The sequence below is a fragment of the Entelurus aequoreus genome, linkage group LG11 (assembly GCF_033978785.1).
Source record: "Entelurus aequoreus isolate RoL-2023_Sb linkage group LG11, RoL_Eaeq_v1.1, whole genome shotgun sequence".
Classification (NCBI taxonomy): Eukaryota; Metazoa; Chordata; class Actinopteri; order Syngnathiformes; family Syngnathidae; genus Entelurus; species Entelurus aequoreus.
This window is the reverse complement of record NC_084741.1, coordinates 63010594-63030600: the sequence shown is the minus strand read 5'-3', so window position 1 is coordinate 63030600 and position 20007 is coordinate 63010594. Positions and strand designations below refer to the sequence as shown.

Below are 20007 nucleotides of genomic sequence, written 5' to 3'. Positions count from 1 at the left end.
CTTACTGATACTGTCCAAATCCCAGATTTAACCTGCCTGTTCTCTTTGTTTCAGATGTTATCTCCCCCACTCTCTTCAACCCTTACTTCAGACGCCTAATGTTTGATGTGTCCTCAATGGAGAAGAATGCTTCCAACTTGGTGAAAGCTGAGTTAAGGATCTTTCGTCTTCAAAACCCTAGTGCCAGAGTCCCAGAGCAACGCATTGAGCTATACCAGGTACAGCTGCTAAAGTCTTAAGTAAATAATGTTATTTGTGGATTATTTATGGCATTACAGTGAAGAAAAAGGCTTGAGGGGCTCTAAAAGTTGTTTTATTCAATACTTAATTCACTGGTGGATTGCATCCAATACTTGGATACGCATGGGAGTAGTGTGGTTAAGTCATCTACCTACTCAGTGGCCTAGTGGTTAGAGTGTCCGCCCTGAGATTGGTAGGTTGTGAGTTCAAACCCCGGCCGAGTCATACCAAAGACTATAAAAATGGGACCCATTACCTCCCTGTTTGACACTCAGCATCAAGGGTTGGAATTGGCGGTTTAACCACCAAAAATGATTCCCGGGCGCGGCCACCGCTGTTGCTCACTGCTCCCCTCACCTCCCAGGGGGTGATCAAGGGTGATGGGTCAAATGCAGAGAATAATTGTTACCTACTTAGTGGCCCAGTGGTTAGAGTGTCCGCCCTGAGATCGGTAGGTCGTGATTTCAAACCCCGGCCGAGTCATGCCAAAGACTATAAAAATGGGACCCATTACCTCCCTGTTTGCCACTCAGCATCAAGGGTTGGAATTGGGGGTTAAATCACCAAAAATGATTCCCGGGCATGACCACTGCTGCTGCTCACTGCTCCCCTCACCTCCCAGGGGGTGATCAAGGGTAATGGGTCAAATGCAGATAAATAATTTCGCCACACCTAGTGTGTGTGTGACAATCATTGTTACTTTAACTTTATCTGTCCAATAGGTTAATGTTGTTAATGCCTACACACTGTTCATAAGTTATTCCCTCACAATGGACCAAGAAATCCCTCAATGTAATAGTCCATACCAGTGGTTCTTAACCTGGGTTCGATCAAACCCTAGGGGTTCGGTGAGTCAGCCTCAGGGGTTCGGCGGAGCCTCCACCGTGGAGGTCAAGACACACCCGACTCATCGTGTAAATAAAAACTTCTCCCTAATGGCGTATTATGGATACCCCCAAACAATGTTCCTTCTAATTTTCCATCTGATTTGCAGGTGTGTAATTTGTTGTGAGTTCATGCACTGTGTTGGTTTTGCTCTTTGAACAAGGTGATGTTCATGCATGGTTCATTTTTTCCACCAGTAAAAAAAAACATAACTTTGTCTTGAATTTTAAAACTTTTTTTTTTTTTTTTTCCACTAAAGAAGGGTTCGGTGAATGCGCATATGAAACTGGTGGGGTTCGGTACCTCCAACAAGGTTAAGAACCACTGGTCTATACCAAATCGTAAACTGCTGTACATATATATTTAGAATGTCACAGTAGCCTATATTACATTAGTGAATGTACTGTATGATTCATCCTTAATACTTGTTTCAGAATAGTGTCATGATCCATGGTCCGGATCATGTTTTGTTTAGTTTTGCTGTTAGTTTTGGACTTCCTTAGTTCCTGGTTTCACTTCCTGGTTTTGTTTTGTTTCCATGGTTACTCATTAGTTTCACCTGTTCCATGTTTGGACTCACACACACCTGTCTCACGTTTTCACATTTTGAGTCACGCACCTGCTGTCACTATTATTTAAGCTCCCAGTTGCCAGGCTGTCTTCCTGGCAACATCACCTTCTCCGCACATTTATGCTCTGCCCACTTTCTGATCACGCGTCTTCATGCCATGTTCTATGCCAAGTAAGTTTTTGTTTATTGTTCATAGTTTTGTGCCCACATGCATGTCTTTTGTTTCATAGTCTAGTTTTGTACTTCCGCCTTTGTGCGCGCCTTTTGTTTCATAGCCAAGTTTGTTACCTCCTCTGTGAGCGCCTTTTGTTTATACCTTTTTTTGAGCTTTGTTAGTGTAGAATAAAATCATGTCCTTACCTCCACGCCATGTCCGCTTCAGCTCGTTTGCATCTTGGGAAAGCAACACACGCAGGAAACTGCATCATAGTCCATGCCCTGACAAATAGATTTTTGATTTGTTATATTTTTGCACAGTATAATGTTCTGTTTTACAAAAACCTCCCAACCCTGGGTTATACATGAGAGTTAGTCGTTCATCCCACTTGATGCAGACATCCTTGATGGCCAATATAGTACAAAACATTTCTAGCGACATAATACAGAGAGCAAAATACATGTTTGATCCACTGCTGATTTTGTAAATGTAACTTGTAAGTGATTTAGTTACTTTCATGCCAGGTTTATGGTAACTGAGAGACACAAAATGAAAATAACAGACTGCGATGCAAAACATGACTTGGTAATTGGTGGTGAAACGCTTGTTGGCATCCCAAGGACATAGTTGGTCGCTAAGGTTGCACACATCTCAAGAGGGATTTTGGTGGTAGAAACGGCCTCAAAACATTAATTATCCACCTTTTTATTTGACATTAAGGATTGTGTTTTTAGGGTCATATTAAGCATTTCTCTGCCTGCAAACACAGAGTTGAGTTGATTTAAAGCCAAAGAGCTCAATGTTGGTCCCATTTTGACCACACGACATTCTCCCAAGCCCTGCCTGAATCATTTCAGTGTTCATTGGCAAAGTTCAGATGAGCCTGGGAACAGGACCACTGCTGTCAAGCCACTGACATAGTAAGGTTTTTTTTTAACTTCCATGCTCCTTTCATACAGTACTTAAGTACTACTTTATTATATAAGTGTTTCCAACACTTTGACTTTGCAGTCACCCTGGGTCTGGGTGTGGGTCAGCCTGTCTGCACCAGCCGGTCTCCATGCTTTGTTTACATCCAGACAAGGGGATGACAGCTGGGCTAAACACAGCTCCAAACCGAGAGACTTTCTCATGCAAACATGCCTGTAAATGTGTTAGGGAGGAAGGGACAGACCGGTACAACGAGCGAGACTTGATAAAATCCACTCTGCAGACATCCATCACAAACACACTAATCTAGACATGTTTGAAAGATATGAGCCGCTGAAATAGTGTTAAAGACTTGCTGTGATGAATATGTTGGAGGCACTTACATACATCGTTAAAGCCACTGAGTCAACTATAGACAAAATTAGACACCCAAACTAATTGGCTAGTGTCTCTCATTTAAATTACCTTGATAGACGTCAAAGTCACACTGCAAGTTTACAACTATCTTTTTCAGTGCAGTGAAAGATCATGGGAAATTAGGTTCCAACAATAGCTTGAGTGACAAAAACAACTAAAAAAAACTCCAATCCTAAAGACAAGTGAATTAATGTAATTTTGTGTTACTCCAGAAAAGTTCTATGGTTGCATAGAAAGTACTGGCGTTTGAACAAGCCAAGATCATTCACCCTCTTTTAGATTAACCATGCATGGAGAAAAATGATGACACGTTGCAAGGGCAGTGTTTGGAGGGCTGTATGGTCTCGCTCGCCGGTTCAACAGCGGTCATGGTATTCGTTTTGAAATTATTTCATTTGCGAAGATCTTTCCTGTGGGTGAGAACATGCAATGGGTGTGTGCGTTTGTGCAGAGCATCCATAATTAATAGCCATTAAAGCCAATCTTTTTATCCGAAAAAGGTATTGGGTACTGGACTTTTGGGCGGGTGCGGCCAAGGTTTTTTGGGGGAGTTGGGCTGGGTTCATCGGTGGAGGCTTCAGTGCGTTCGCGTACTGTGCCGAGGGATTTGCTTTGGCACCCAATATGTAAAACTTTAAGGGGTGTATACGGAACACAAGGAGTGAAGAACATTTTTGTACAAAAATATATTGTTTTGAAGGATTATTGTGATGAGGAGAAGGAGTGGTATTTAATAAGCTCTGCTTCTTCCTACTCCTTTTTGGACATGTTGAAATGAAAACTGTTAATCTTAGTTTGTGCGCTAATGTAATCTGGTTTGCATGTCCGAAATTAAATAAGATGAACTGAACTGAAATGGAGTGTTGGATTTGATCGGCTTTCAAGGCTGTCACGTACATGCCACCATTCAGTCATGCCCATGGTATTTGTCCACCCAAAAGGGAGATTTTCGCAAAATGAAAGGATTAAAAAACGGATGCAATGACCACCGTGCTGCCGTTAAACAGTAAAGCGAGACCATAAACCATACCAAACACCGCTTTTGAGACTTAGGTCGTCTGTTTTCTCCATGCGTGTGCTTAGTTGTGGCAAGTTTTTGGATGGTTTGAATTAGAAAGAGGGCCAGTCACAATGACCGTGTCTCTTCCGAACACGAGTGCCCTAGAAGCATCCACTTAACTGTGATATACAGCAGCTAATGGTTGCCTAAAGCTCAATGTGTCATTTATCCCAATTCTCAGTAAAAAGGAGATCTGAATTAAAACAGCAGGAATTGTGTTTTACACATTAGATAAAGATGAGCCAAAATAAGCATGGTTCTGAAGGACAGGACAGCAGAATAATAGAGGTCAGTCCGCCATCTGGTTCCGCTCTCGCTCCTCCTCACAGACCTGGCCAATCAATCAAAGAAGAGGGAGGATGCTGGTTTGACCTCAGTTATTCGATGTGATTGTTGTTTCTTGTTTAGATAAATAAGAGTATTGAATGTCTTAATACTAGTTCCCCTCTATTGTATATGCTTCTGCACACCTGAGCTAAGTTAGGGGGTCGGGAGTCCATGCATTGTTCAAATCCTCCGGCCCTCTGTTCAAACCGCAACTACTGTTATTCTTCCTGTGTTCATTTTGACGAGATTTAATTTTTAGTCTTAGTCTTTTGACTGAATTTATTTTTATTTTAGTCATACTTTAGTCTTCTAAATTGATTTAGTTTGTCTAGTTTCACTTAAGTAAATTTCATAAAATTTCAATCAACTAAAGTTACAGTAAATTAAGTAAAAATTATGAGGTATCTTTAAAGTTTCTTTGAAACCACCTTTTAATTTAGGCCGTCTTTAGGTGTCTAAAACAGGGACACTTAACCTTTCTAACCTCAGGGCCCAACTTTTTAATTACATAGGGGCCCGGGGCCCACTCAAATATTAAAACTGAATTAGTAATCTTACTCCTTATTTTAATCATATTTAATAATTATTTCAAACTTAGTTATAGTTTAAAGCTGGGGTACTTGAATCTTGTTTCACCAGGCAGAATTCAAACTGTAAATCCCGCCCCCCTCTCTGCGCACCTTGCTGATTGCCCCGCCCAGTCTTCTCCACTCTGGAAGTTCACGAAATCGCGCACAAGAGCTGTACGGGCACACGCATAAGTTGTTGACAGCCTGAAGTTGCATTGAAAGATCCCCAAGTTCGTATTTTGTTACAGAAAATAAATGTCGTCGTCACAGTTACATGTTTTTGTTTACTCAAATTATGAAATACCCATTTAGGTGCTGTAATATCACCATGCATTATACAAAGATTTAGCAAAAATCTAAATGCAAAAACCACAAACTATGTCTCTGCTTACAAAACATGAAACAGTAATTGGTATCACATGTCACCACGCAAAAGGATACACGCAAAATATAGGAAGATGGAACATCAGATTACCTGTCTAGAAGGAAAACAGCCAATTGAACTTCCAAAGTTAGTCCAAGACTGGCCCGCAATGCCCTCCATCTTGAATAGGCCGGACCGATATTTATTCGAATTTTGGCTCTTTTTGTTTTTGTTCAAAGTACAGCGTCTTTCTTTTCTTCCTCAGATTTCCTCATATTGGAATTTTTAGCAGTAAATGCTTTAACAGCAAGCGCATGTATTGCAATGGTTCCAGGTAGGTGTTCGCCAGCCGTGCTTTACTGAAATATTGCACCATGCACGCTCTTCACTATGTATCACGTCAGCCAATTAAGTGAGTACCGGCGAGTTTTCTGTGGCTTTCTTTGGCTCATATGACTCCTGTGCCACTTCCTGTTTTCCCAACTTGTGATTGGATACTCACTTGGGACTCTCAAGTGAGTATCCAATCACAGCGTAAGACCAGCTAGAAGGCCTTACTGACAACTCAGGATCTGATTGGCTATCGCAGTTGTCTATCAACTTTATGTGTACGTTCACTTACAGTGCACAGACGCCTGCATTGTTGATTCTGAAGGCACCAGGCAGATTTCGTACAGCATGGCAACATAAGATAGCTGAATTCTGATTGGATACAAACTCTAACCTAAAAGTAACAGCACTGGAAAGAGCATAATATGACATGAAGAAAAAATTAATACTTTTAGATATTTAGGGAGAGTAAATAAAAAAATTAATTTTATCTTTAATTATGATCATGATTTCTGGTTATGTTAGGCCAGCAGAGAAAGCCTTGTTGGCCCTGACGGCACACCACTGGGTTGGATCTGGAGGAGTTGACCACCACAAAGACAAATTATTTTGTGCTTCTGGCATTGTATTTAATAATATATTTGTTATAAGGCACAGACAGCACGCAGATGTGTGACTTTTTTCAGAAATGATAATTGTTACAATGTACTGTATGATGTTAATATGTTTTTTGTTTTTTTTAGTTAGCGGTCCATACGAACCACAGCTTAGAAACAGATCGACAATGGGCTCTATGGTTAAGAAACACTGTAGTAGTGTATACTGACTGGTAACAAGGTGTCAGTAACGCCACATAAATGTAGTTATTGCTCGTATACTTGAATATTCCAAGTTAATTCAACTTGATTCATTATTCATTTTTAAAAGGAATATAAAAGGGAAAATATGGAAACACTAGGCTTGGAGGATTTTCATTCAGTTGTTTCATTTTGTAGAAAAAACAACAGATAACAGATAAGACCTTTAACTATGGTAAATTCAAATGGCCACTTCCTCAATATGTCTTGAAAACAGAAAATGTGCAGCAAAACAAATGAAGAACAAACGGGCAGAAACTGGAGTCAACTGTAAGAAACCGCCTAAGGAAATTGGATTTGAAGATAGAGAAACTAACTGAAAGCCATCATTAATGCCTAAACAAGGGGTGTCAGACGTACGGCGCGCGGGCCGGATCAGTTTCGCAAACAGGTTTTATCCGCCCCGTGAGATGACTTTGCTAACTATAAAAATCAGCTGTAATTTCCGAATGAAAGAAACTGCTGTTCTAAATGTGTCCACTAGATGTCGCAATAGCAAGAGCGCGCATGACTCCAAAGGGGGCGAAGCTATGTGCCGTGTGTCAACACTTGCGTGTTTGGACACTACGTAGTTAGGCTTAGGGTTATTTTTAAGTTATCATGCCATGATTTTACCAGTATAACCCACTTGGGAATATATTTTCTTTCATGTGGCCCCTGAGCTAAATCGAGTTTGACCTAAAGTTTAGGTCAAACTCGATTTAACGGAAAAAAACAAGGATCCAATGGGATAAGGAAAAGCACTCGTGGACTATGGATGACTGAATAAAAGTCATATTCAGTGATGAATCGCGGTTATTGTAATGTTTCGGATTTCAAGTGTTAGTTTTGATGTTTCATACCTCTGTACTGTGGACAGATTTTAACCCACAAAGACTTGGCATCCCCAACACAACGATATATCGACAGCAGAGTGGTACGAACACAAACAGAAGGCGAATGGCTGACCTTCGATGTGACGCAGGCTGTGAATGAATGGATGAACCACAGAGGTGACTGCATGCATTTCCTTTAAGTTCCTTGACGTTTTATGATTGGTTGTAGAACATTGTAACGTGGATGTGTCTCTCCTTAGACAGAAACAGTGGATTCAAGCTGAGCCTACACTGTCCATGTTGTACCTTCGTGCCATCGAATAACTACATCATTCCCAACAAGAGCGAGGAGCTGGAGGCACGGTTTGCAGGTTATTTGATCTGAAAGCTTGTTAATCAATGTTAGGTTACACTGTGTGCACTACCATAACCAAACATGTCTCTGTAGCTAATTAGTATCTATGTCCTGTTACAAACCCTGTTTCCATATGAGTTGGGAAATTGTGTTAGATGTAAATATAAACGGAATACAATGATTTGCAAATCATTTTCAACCCATATTCAGTTGAATATGCTACAAAGACAACATAGTTGATGTTCAAACTGGTAAACATTTTCACCATCTACGGTCCGTAATATCATCAAAGGGTTCAGAGAATCTGGAGAAATCACTGCACATAAGCAGCTAAGCCCGTGACCTTGGATCCCTCAGGCTGTACTGCATCAACAAGCGACATCAGTGTGTAAAGGATATCACCACATGGGCTCAGGAACACTTCAGAAACCCACTGTCAGTAACTACAGTTGGTCGCTACATCTGTAAGTGCAAGTTAAAACTCTCCTATGTAAGGCGAAAACCGTTTATCAACAACACCCGGAAACGCCTGAGCTCATCTAAGATGGACTGATACATAGTGGAAAAGTGTTCTGTGGTCTGACGAGTCCACATTTGAAATTGTTTTTGGAAACTGTGGACGTTGTGTCCTCCGGACCAAAGAGGAAAAGAACCATCCGGATTGTTATAGGCGCAAAGTTGAAAAGCCAGCATGTGTGATGGTATGGGGGTGTATTAGTGCCCAAGGCATGGGTAACTTACACATCTGTGAAGACGCCATTAATGCTGAAAGGTACATACAGGTTTTGGAGCAACATATGTTGCCATCCAAGCAACGTTACCATGGACGCCCCTGCTTATTTCAGCAAGACAATGCCAAGCCACGTGTTACATCAACGTGGCTTCATAGTAAAAGAGTGCGGGTACTAGACTGGCCTGCCTGTAGTCCAGACCTGTCTCCCGTTGAAAATGTGTGGCGCATTATGAAGCCTAAAATACCACAAGGGAGGCCCCCGGACTGTTGAACAACTTAAGCTGTACATCAAGCAAGAATGGGAAAGAATTCCACCTGAGAAGCTTAAAAAATGTTTCTCCTCAGTTCCCAGACGTTTACTGAGTGTTGTTAAAAGGAAAGGCCATGTAACACAGTGGTGAACATGCCCTTTCCCAACTACTTTGGCACGTGTTGCAGCCATGAAATTCTAAGTTAATTATTATTTGCAAAAAATAAATAAAGTTTGTGAGTTTGAACATCAAATATCTTGTCTTTGTAGTGCATTCAATTGAGTATGGGTTGAAAAGGATTTGCAAATCATTGTATTCCGTTTATATTTACATCTAATACAATTCCCCAACTCATATGGAAACGGGGTTTGTATGTTGTAGTCTGCTGCAGCTGATTGATCCGTTTTTACCATCTGTAGGTATTGATGACAGTTTCATCCACGGTGGTGACCTGAAAGTATTCAAGAGGCGGCGCCACAGTGTTAGAGCTCCTCACCTTCTAGTTATGCTGCTGCCCTCTTACCGGTTGGAGTCGCCATTTCACCACAAAGCCCATCGGACCAAGAGAGCCCTGGATGCAGCTTACTGTTCCAAGTACTGAGCCCCATAACCATTTTATAAATAAACTAGCTCTTTTGACGTACAGTAGGGAATTCATATGGCCCCATTCCTGGGGCGAGAGGAAGAGGGGGTTGTTAATCATTTTGCAATGCTGTCTGCTGAAAATGATGGAAAGCGCCTCTCTACGTAGCAAATGATGCTTTGGTCACAGTTGGAATTGCCACAAAACAGATTTTATGATATTCAACACTCTACTGCCATCTGGCGACTGAAGTTTATAGGGCACCCTCCAACCCCAATTCATCACATTTCATGTGTCAGGTAAACTGTGACACGAATAGGGCCATATGGATCCCCTTCCTACTGTACAAAGTGCAAGATATACTGTATATCAATACAAATTTACTTACCCATGAACAGTTTTACGTTTGTATACAGGAGTGCTTTTGAACGATTGAATGCACCATCATTGTAGTTCCAAAGGCAGTGAACGTCAACTGGCAGTCCGTGGGCCACTTTTGTCCTGCTAGGGCTTTCCATCGCAGATTAAAATGGTTGAGGATAGGACTGATGTCCTTTGACTTCACTCGCTGTGCCTTGCTTTAGCGCAGATCAAGCAATGCATGTCGACATGATGGACAAAACAAAATACATGTATGAATGATACAGTCTTTTAAAACACTCACTGTCACCATGGTGACAATCGACTGTCAATCCAGACTTACCGTATACGGAAATCCGAACGCATCCCATTTGGTCGGTAGCGTTTAAGTTCAACAAATGATTAAGTTAAGTCATCAATCTTTTTTTACTACCCTATTTTCTGGGCTATAGACCTCACTGGTATTAAAGCCGCGGCCACTAAATTTTAGAAGAAAAAAATGGTTTTACATATATTATCTGCACCGCACTATTAGCCACAGATATATACCGGTACAAAAGATGTTGTAAATGTTTATTTACATACCCTAATTGTTTCCAAACAGTGCCTGTAACACAGCAGTAAAAAGGCTGATCAAACAAAACATAAGTCACCCACTAGCTGCGGAAGCTAGCTTTCCAATCAGCTAAACAGACTCAATAATGTCACGGTGACGTCTTGGTGAATTTACAAAACTGTGTTAATATTATTGCCTTACAATGGCATTGTTTTTGTATTGTTTCAGACAGTTGTAAACGTGTTGGCATATCCGCTAATGCTAACGATGCTAGCTGGGTTACATGACAATAGCCCTTAGAAATATGCATGAAAACATACTTGGGACGGTTTAGTAAGTATGAATTGTTTTAGTTATATTGTAAAACTTAAAAACGTTGCTTGGAATAATGAATAAAGAATCCTTTCGAGCAGAACCGCTATGGACGAATATACTTCCGGTTCAAGGCGCAAAACAGGAAGTACATTTTGCAGTTAGCGAACTGACTAGTGATGTTTAAAAAAAGCATAATGTTTCAAACACATTTCATTAAAGCAAACTACTTGTCCAGTCATCGTATTAAAAACCTGAAAATTATCTGTCCAGTGAAAAACTTCTAATGATGAAAAAATATCTATCTGCGATTAATCGTGATTCATTTTGAGTTAACTATGTACAATGCGATTGATCGCAATTAAATATTTGTATCGTTTGACAGCCTTATGGAGAATATATAACAACAATGTCACTTATATTTGGTTAATATTCAGGCCAATACATGTAAACAAAGTATTGTTGGCGGTTCTTGGATGTTTTTAGAGGGCTTTATGGTCGCAATAAAGTACTCTCATTAACTACATTGTTAGCCGCCTTGTACAAGCCGTATAATAAATTGGAATGCATAAAAAAGAAAAACATATTTGTTTTTGGTTCACATAGAGATTGTGAATGATAGGCGCAGTTCCTTTACAATATAATAACATTTTTACATTCTGCCTCCCTCTGTTAAAATTAACCTACTTATTCTCTACACTCAATAAGCAGCAGCAAAGGAAATACAGTCTTACCAGTGAATTACAGAACAAAAAAACAATATTCAAAACAATATTTGAATACCCTTTTTCCATCAAAGTCTGATACTTTGAAATGGTGTTTTTTGTTGTTTTCTAACCAAAAAAATACCCACTGAGCTTTATCCGTCTAAATTAATTAGCACGACCGGTCACTTTGTAACGTGACTGTCAGCCAACAAAGGGGTTAGTGAAAATGTGGGATATTTTTGACGTAATAATGCTTACTATATCGATTGAACCACTTGCTTTACGTGGGGCTAGAAATGTATATCGTTAGGATTTTATCGATACCGATACCAATATTGATATTCCTTATCAATACCGGTATTCATCGGTACTATATGTAATTTGTGTAAATAAAGATGTGAAAAATTATAGCATTTCTATTAGCACCAGCAACATTATGATATAACGTCTAACAGCACGGAAGTCTTTTATCAACATTTGCTTTTTAGGTTAAACAAGTCAACTATGTGTGCATGTGCAAAAGTGCAATGCAGTTATGTCATCATCTTGTAAAGACCACACACATCCATCGCTGTGTTTCTATTCACTACAATTACACTCAGTATATCCATTCATCCATTTTCTACCGCTTGTCCCTGTAACATTTAAAATATTACTAATACAATAATATTAATGTATGGCATTCGTGTTAATTCGTCAGACCTTTCCCATGATATCTCATATCAAATATATGTTATAAATCCATACAATCAATCATCATGTTGAATCAATAGGAATTTTCATTGGTGTTTATGTTGCAAAAGGACCTATTTGAGTGACAGGTTGTCAGCTACCGATGTATATGTGTCTGTGTTGTGTGTGTATTATATAAAGACCCACTTATTATTTTAAATGTCACTTTTTAAGTGGATTAATATAGGCCTGTGGATTACTGGATGGTTTAGAGCAGTGGTTCTCAAATGGGGGTACGCGTACCCCTGGGGGTACTTGAAGGTATGCCAAGGGGTACGTGAGATTTTTTTTTTAAATGTCTTGTCAAAAAGAACTGTGAAAAGAAATGCAACAATGCAATTTTCAGTGTTGACAGCTAGATTTTTTGTGGACATGTTCCATAAATATTGATGTTAAAGATTTCTTTTTTTTTGTGAAGAAATGTTTAGAATTAAGTTCATGATCTCTATTACAATCCCCAAAGAGGGCACTTTAAGTTGATGATTACTTCTATGTGTAGAAATCTTTATTTATAATTGAATCACTTGTTTATTTTTCAACAAGTTTTTAGTTATTTTTATATCTTTTTTTCCAAATAGTTCAAGAAAGACCACAACAAATGAGCAATATTTTGCACTGTTATACAATATAATAAATCAGAAACTGATGACATAGTGCTGTATTTTACTTCTTTATCTCTTTTTTTCAACCAAAAATGCTTTGCTCTGATTAGGGGGTACTTGAATTTAAAAAAATGTTCACAGGGGGTACATCACTGAAAAAAGGTTGAGAACCACTGGTTTAGAGAACGGTCAGGTCAGACTTTGGGGACTAGGAGGAAATATTGTTTTGTGTGGTGTTGCTTCCTTATTTGTGGTTATTGCAAGTTGATTCCTGTCTACTCGTGCGTAGTAGCGGCACTTGAACTGAATGTGACAGAGTCATAATTGCGACGGTCAGCTGGATAAAAAAATACCAATAGCAGTATAATTGGTCCAGAATCTCAACGGTCTTCCTGGACCGGTACCAAAAAATACCGGTACACGGTATACATCCCTACAGATCACTTTGTAAAAATGTGTCTCACATTGCAGTTCACCCATCATTTTCTTTTCCTTTTGTGCATAACAGAAACGTTCAGGACAACTGTTGCTTAAGGTCCCTCTACATTGACTTTAAGAAAGACCTCGGCTGGAGGTGGATTCACGAGCCAAAAGGCTACGAGGCCAACTTCTGTGCCGGAGCCTGTCCTTATCTATGGAGTGCTGACACTCAGCATTCCAAGGTACTATGAGCTTAACAGAAAATCATTGTCTGGATTATGCAATTGTTTGATTGTGATTGTCTTTCTAGGTGTTAGGCCTGTACAACACCATCAACCCAGATGCATCAGCGTCGCCCTGCTGTGTGTCCCAGGACCTGGAACCCCTCACTATCCTCTACTATATAGGCAAGACTCCCAAAATAGAACAGCTCTCCAATATGAAGGTCAAGTCTTGCAAGTGCAGCTAGAAACTCTTGAAAAGCCAGCACAACCCACTACACACCTTTCTTCACACAATAACGCACCCCACACCATTTGCAGCCGTATCATCTCTTCTATTTCCACAAGATGAGACATACAGAACAAATAAACCTCATTCCAAAAGGGGCACGGCGAGGCTTTCAAACACACAGCACACCATTGGCATGATGTGATACTCGAAAGACTTTGACACCAATGCGAAGTGCCAATCAAGCAAATCCGGGCTTGTGGGTTGATATTTGCATGAGTAACATGAATTGCGATGTGCCGTCAGTTTGTGGCGCCCTACTTGGCTCCAGGCACTAGCGTCTGTTGGCTATCAGATGTCAACATTCAGCCTTTTAGACCCAATAAACCCTTTTCTCTTGGAAGAGAAACAGTTCAGTTATGTTGGTGCTAAATACAGGGCATTGTTCCCATGCTGGAAGATAAGGACATCCCTAATATTTTTTTTCTAAACCCGACAACCATGAAATGATGGACATTTCTACACGACATGGGCATAGACATGTGTGCAGTATGTTTGACCACACCGCGGTTCTATAGTTAGTAGACGACGATCAAGTGTTAGTAAGTTTGACAGTCTTAATCAGTATTGGCTACAGATAACAGTTCCGTGTCTCATTCCATCTCTCAAGTTTAGCTTAGGAACACTCCTCTATTATTTTAATTATGTTCATTTTTTCGACCAAATTTGCTTGTCAGAGACTTGACTGATGGCTTCACCTTAGAAATCATACAAAACATGTCAAATGGCAACCGGTGTTACCCGTGCCATGACAAAATGTCAATTGTCATAATGATCGAGTGGCTTTGCAAGTCCATGCCCTTTGTTTGTCTTCTGAAGGCCAAGTCCACACGAATCACCTCACGCACTTGTCACACGAGACATGAGAGTCAAGGCAAACACTGGAGGTTTACGTGATAAGTGTCTGTTATGTGAAATGATACGAATGACATAGCTCCACCCTCAACATCCAGCCACCTTTTTGAGGGCTTTTTTTTTATATATACTTTGTGCTTTAATGTATTCTCGGTTTTGCTATTTAAGATGTTCGTGCTTATGTGCCTCAGCACCTAAGGCATTTTGAATATGGTAGAAAAAGTGGGCAGGTGTCAACCTTGCATTGATGAAATGCAACCTCTTCAACCTTTTGTATCTTACAGGTGCTGGACATATTTATTAATACATTTTCAGGATTGTCTGAAAAGGTTACCAGAAGAGATATTATGCCATGTTAGAAACGTGTTTAATTTTTTTGTAGTTTTGAACATCAGTCCTGTTAGTTTGTACAAAGGGGAAACAGATCTTGCTTTGTTGCAACCCAATTCCTGCAGCATATACAGTGGAACCTCAATTTATGAACCTACTTGGTTCTGGAAAATAGGAATGTTCGTATATTGAAGCAAATCTCTCAATAAGAAACAATGTAAACATGAATAATAGGTTTCAGCCTCGAAAAAAGTCCATATTTTACTAAAAGTTTGTACACTTTGAACACAATATAAAGCGCTATACAGTATAGTATAGCAAACAAACATAACAAGGGGGAGACTTTCTACAAAACCCAAAACCAGTGAAGTTGGCACGTTGTGTAAATGGTAAAAAAAAAAACAGAATACCATGATTTGCAAGTCCTTTTCAACTTATATTCAATTGTATAGACTGCAAAGACAATATATTTAATGTTCGAACTGAGAAACGTAATTTTTGTTTTGCAAATATTAGCTCATTTGGAATTTGATGCCTGCAATATGTTTCAAAAAAGTTGGCACAAGTGGCAAAAAAAAGTTTGATGAGGAATGCTCATCAAACACTTATTTGGAATAGCCCACAGGTGAACAGGCTAATTGGGAACAGGTGGGTGCCATGGTTGAGTATAAAAGCAGCTTCCATGAAATGCTCAGTCATTCACAAACAAGGATGGGGCGAGAGTCCCCGCTTTGTGAACAAATGCGTGAGCAAATTGTCCAACAGTTTAAGAACAACATTTCTCAACCAGCTGTTGCAAGGAATTTAGGGATTTCAACATCTACGGTCCGTAATATCATCAGAGAATCTGGAGAAATCACTGCACGTAACATTGAATGCCCGTAACTTTCCATCCCTCAGGCTGTACTGCATCAAAAAGCGACATCAGTGTGTGAAGGATATCACCACCTGGGCTCAGGAAAACCTCATAAAACCACTGTCAGTAACGACAGTTTGTCACTACATCTGTAAGTGCTAGTTAAAACTCTACTCTGCAAAGCGAAAGCCATTTATCAGCAACACCCACAAACACCACCGGCTTTGCTGAGCCTGAGATCATCTAAGATAGACTGATGCAAAGTGGAAAAGTGTTCTGTGGTCTGACGAGTCCACATTTCAAATTGTTTTTGGAAACTGTGCCAACTTCACTGGTTTTGGGTTTTGTATTTAATAAAGTCAAAACAACAACAAACTGAACAGTCCTCATTTGCAATCGCCCTGCCGACGCACACACACTGTCACAATGCTTCCTGAATGGTTCAAAACACACTCCACTTGTCCATTACTTTCTTTGGTTTCATATTTAGCTAAAAAAAACAAGAAACATGTTGTCAAAAGGCTAAAAACATACACTAAAGTATTAAATCAGCACAACGATGCTGTGCTGAATGAATGAACACCGGAGATTGATCATTGATCAATGGGTGGATGAAACGTCCGTACACTGAGACAAGGTTTATACACCAAAGCATTTTTTTTTTCGGTCTGTGATTGGTAAATTGAAAAGTTCGGACAATGAGGGATTCGTAAATCAAGGTTCCACTGTAGAATATTATTGTGTTGAATTAACGAGCTATAAGGACGAGAAACATTTAATATACTCAAATTTGACCACACCCAAAGACCTTTCATATTGTTAAGATTGATTTTTTCAGACCCATTAATATTGCAAGTATATTGATATCATTGAAACGGAAGCAACTTTTATGATGCACGTCAACATGTTACATTAATAACAGTATTTATTACTGGGAATGAAAAATATGTTTATTCTTTATCCTCAAACACGATCTCCCAGTAACAGATTAAGATTTTTACCCTGTAGTTCATTTTAAAGTGAAATAATCTGAAGTTAGTATGAAATTTATAAAACAGTTCTTCTCCCGAGAAAGTTTAACTCTGTTTTTGTTATTTTCACATGTACTGTTAAGCTTCAACGAGACAAGTGTAATAAACAGCGTTGTTGCAATGGGAATTTATAGGAATCAATGGGAATAAACTAGAAATGTGCATAATTCTTATTCAGTTAATTTGTTTAGGAATATTTTATTTTATTTTTTTTTTAATGAAGGCTCTCAAATTACCATAAATCTAAATAAATAATTAAAGGGGCTGTTTGCTACTTCCTCATAGTAACATTTTTCAAACATATAACAAGAACACCACCGGATGGCTTGTGTTACCCATAGTGGTTTAACGGAACACATTTGTTTGACAATTGTCTATACTTTTCACAATTACACATTTGTTTTACCAGCCCGAATAAAATGATTGGTGTTTACGGCGGTCACTCACCCGTACTCGTCAACACGTACGCGAAGGGAGCGTGTGCACACAATATTTTGACTCGGGGGGCTAAATTTCGAGAAAAATATGTGTCTGGGGGCCGGTATGTATTTTTAGGAACACTAATATATAAAAACCTCACAATAATGTATGATTGAATGCTAAAACGTTATGACAGACCGCCTTAAAAGCGGAATGGAATTTTGAATTTTTTTACTGAATGAGACACCCAAAATGTACATGAAAATATAGAATGTGGGATTTACAATATTACCTATGAACGATAAAACACTGAATATTGACAACATAAGAACGTCACACCCCCTCTCGATCGACATATTTTACAATCAAGCGAAACGCAACAAAAATGCAACAAACACAGCAAAATATAAATGCAACGGGTAAAAAAAAACACCTACAATCTGATATCTCACTAAACTTTAGAACTTTGTTGTAAAAATCTCCTTCAGCGTCTGTCCTGACACCCGCATTTCAGGCTGGTCGCTCTGAAAACACTCTGTGGAAACGCTCCCCACCCACACTGCCTGGTGCCTCGTCTGAGCTGCTGTGACTTAGATTACCATAGTAACTAATTAGATGACCATAGTAACTAGTATATCATGCAAAAGCGCAGATTCCAACCATTGAAATACTTTGTATAGTTCAAGACTTCCGGTCATTTGAAAACATCACTGCACATCATAATGGCAGCTACAGTTTCCATATTAAAGGTTAAAAAAAATTATTTGAGTGTCCGGTGGGCCAGATTGAAAAGATTAACGGGCCGCATGCGGCCCCCGAGCCTTAATTTGCCGAGGTCTGAGCTAACAACACCTATAGTTAACGTGTATGTACTTAATTATGCTATTACATACTACGGTTGTATGGTATAGTACCGCAATATTAATGAATCATATTTGGTATTATACTGCCTCTAAAAAGTACCGGTTCGCCATGGGTGGATCTACACCTAACATCCACTGTAATGATACCAAGTACAGTAGCGTATCTAGTCGATACTACTATGATTACGTCAATATTTTTTGGCATCACATCTTCTTTGGTTTTTTTAAAATTCATATTGTGTTTTTAAACTCAGGAAATATGTCCCTGAACACATGAGGACTTTGAATATGACCAATGTATGATCCTGTAACTACTTGGTACCCAAATTTGTGGTATCATCCAAAATGTATGTAAAGTATCAAACAACAGAAGAATAAGTAATTAGTACATTTTAACAGAAGTGTAGATAGAACATGTTAAAAGAGAAAGTAACCAGATATTAACAGTAAATGAACAAGTAAATTAATAATTCATTTTCTACCACTTGTCCTTAATAATTTTGAAAAATAATAGAATGATAAATGGTATATGTCAGCAGAGTCAATTAGGAGCCTTTGTTTGCTTACCTACTACTAAAAGACAAGATGTCTTGTATGTTCACTATTTTATTTAAGGACAAACATGCAATAAGAAACATATGTTTAATGTACCCTAAGATTTTTTTGTTAAAATAAAGCCAATAATGCAATTTTTTGTGGTCCCCTTTGTTTAGAAAAGTATCAAAATAATTTTGGTACCGGTATCGGGACAACACTATTACATAGAAGAAGTCGTAAAAGGGCGGCAAATAGGGTGTAAAATACACAGGAAAGTTGGCGCCTTTTAGTCGAAGGCACATTTTTGGGAAATGCAAAAGTGCAAAACGTATACATAACTTTCTCCTACGCTGCCACAAAAAAAGATGTATTATATTGTTACTTTTCTTCCATCACCTCATCCTTGTTCCAAAAATGTTGCAAACAGCCCCTTTAAGTCATGTTTATAATGTATGGGTTTGCATGCATATTGCCTTTGACAAAGCAAAATATTCCTATGCTCATATGTATGCTTTGGGGCTGCGTCATGCGCATTTAGTCGTTTTATCTCCATGACGAGGGTGAGTCCATCAGGGGCTAAATGGTGGACTGAATGATTGTTAGTGAGCATAATATTTCAAACCTTCTGTAACAAAAAGTTGATTTTCTGCAGGTTTAATATGAGTTCATGTCTGTGACTGCCTCGTGTGAAAATGTGCCACACCACTCACTGGACTCTCTTTGACTAAAATTACGCGACATAAATTACTTTCTTTGTTTATTTTTTGTATATATACTTGTGAAATAAGATATGTATGTGTAGAATCTTAGTCATCTAAGTCATGGAAATCAGCAAAAGTTGCATCGAGGCAAATTAACTCTTTCTGTGTGTGGAAGACATTTCAGCTTAAATGCGGAAGACTTCTTTAGTTTTCTATGCAGATGTGTGGTCTCCCTATTATGTCTCCGGTGTGTCACCTGGGACGGTCACGATACGTTTGATGTTGTTGTCCTTGCTGCCCGTGAGCGACGATCCCGCATAACAATAATAAATTTCGCCTGGCTGATGGCAAAACAGCTCGTTGGCGGCCATTTTTCCCATTTGACAATCTTTGGAGGCAAAGTCAGGACATTGTTGTCAGCAAACAAGGAGGTTACAGTTACGGTTGCCCTCAGAGGGCCGATTTTAACAATGAGTAATATATGAATATGCATGTGTATATATATGTTTGTATAATACATGAACAATATATTTTTTACATAAGCTGCAAAAAAATTATTTTACTTTAAAAACTGGCAGCTCCGTCACCAAAATGTTACAGGAAAAGCAGTGGGTTTTTTAAAGTATATAAAAAATCTTATAAATGGAATGGGAAAAAAATACCACTGTTTTTAACGGGAAAATTAATGCAACAGTAAAATGTTGTTGTTTTAATGTTTGTTTGTTTTTTAGTTTTTTAATGTTTTCGTGTCTTACTGTATATGGAAAAAAA

General features: G+C 39.0%; 1 protein-coding gene across 1 annotated transcript in view; it reads left to right on the top strand.

Annotated features, from left to right (window-relative positions):
- tgfb2 (transforming growth factor, beta 2) overlaps nucleotides 1-19040 on the top strand; it is a 91793-nt gene extending 72753 nt beyond the window's left edge. Inside the window, exons 2-7 of the mRNA XM_062063745.1 lie at nucleotides 55-218; nucleotides 7567-7699; nucleotides 7783-7893; nucleotides 9281-9455; nucleotides 13222-13375; nucleotides 13444-19040. Coding sequence (XP_061919729.1) covers nucleotides 55-218; nucleotides 7567-7699; nucleotides 7783-7893; nucleotides 9281-9455; nucleotides 13222-13375; nucleotides 13444-13602 — 896 coding nt within the window. The 3' untranslated portion in view covers nucleotides 13603-19040. The remainder of the gene's footprint in view (nucleotides 1-54; nucleotides 219-7566; nucleotides 7700-7782; nucleotides 7894-9280; nucleotides 9456-13221; nucleotides 13376-13443) is intronic.
- The last annotated feature ends 967 nt before the right edge of the window (nucleotides 19041-20007 follow it).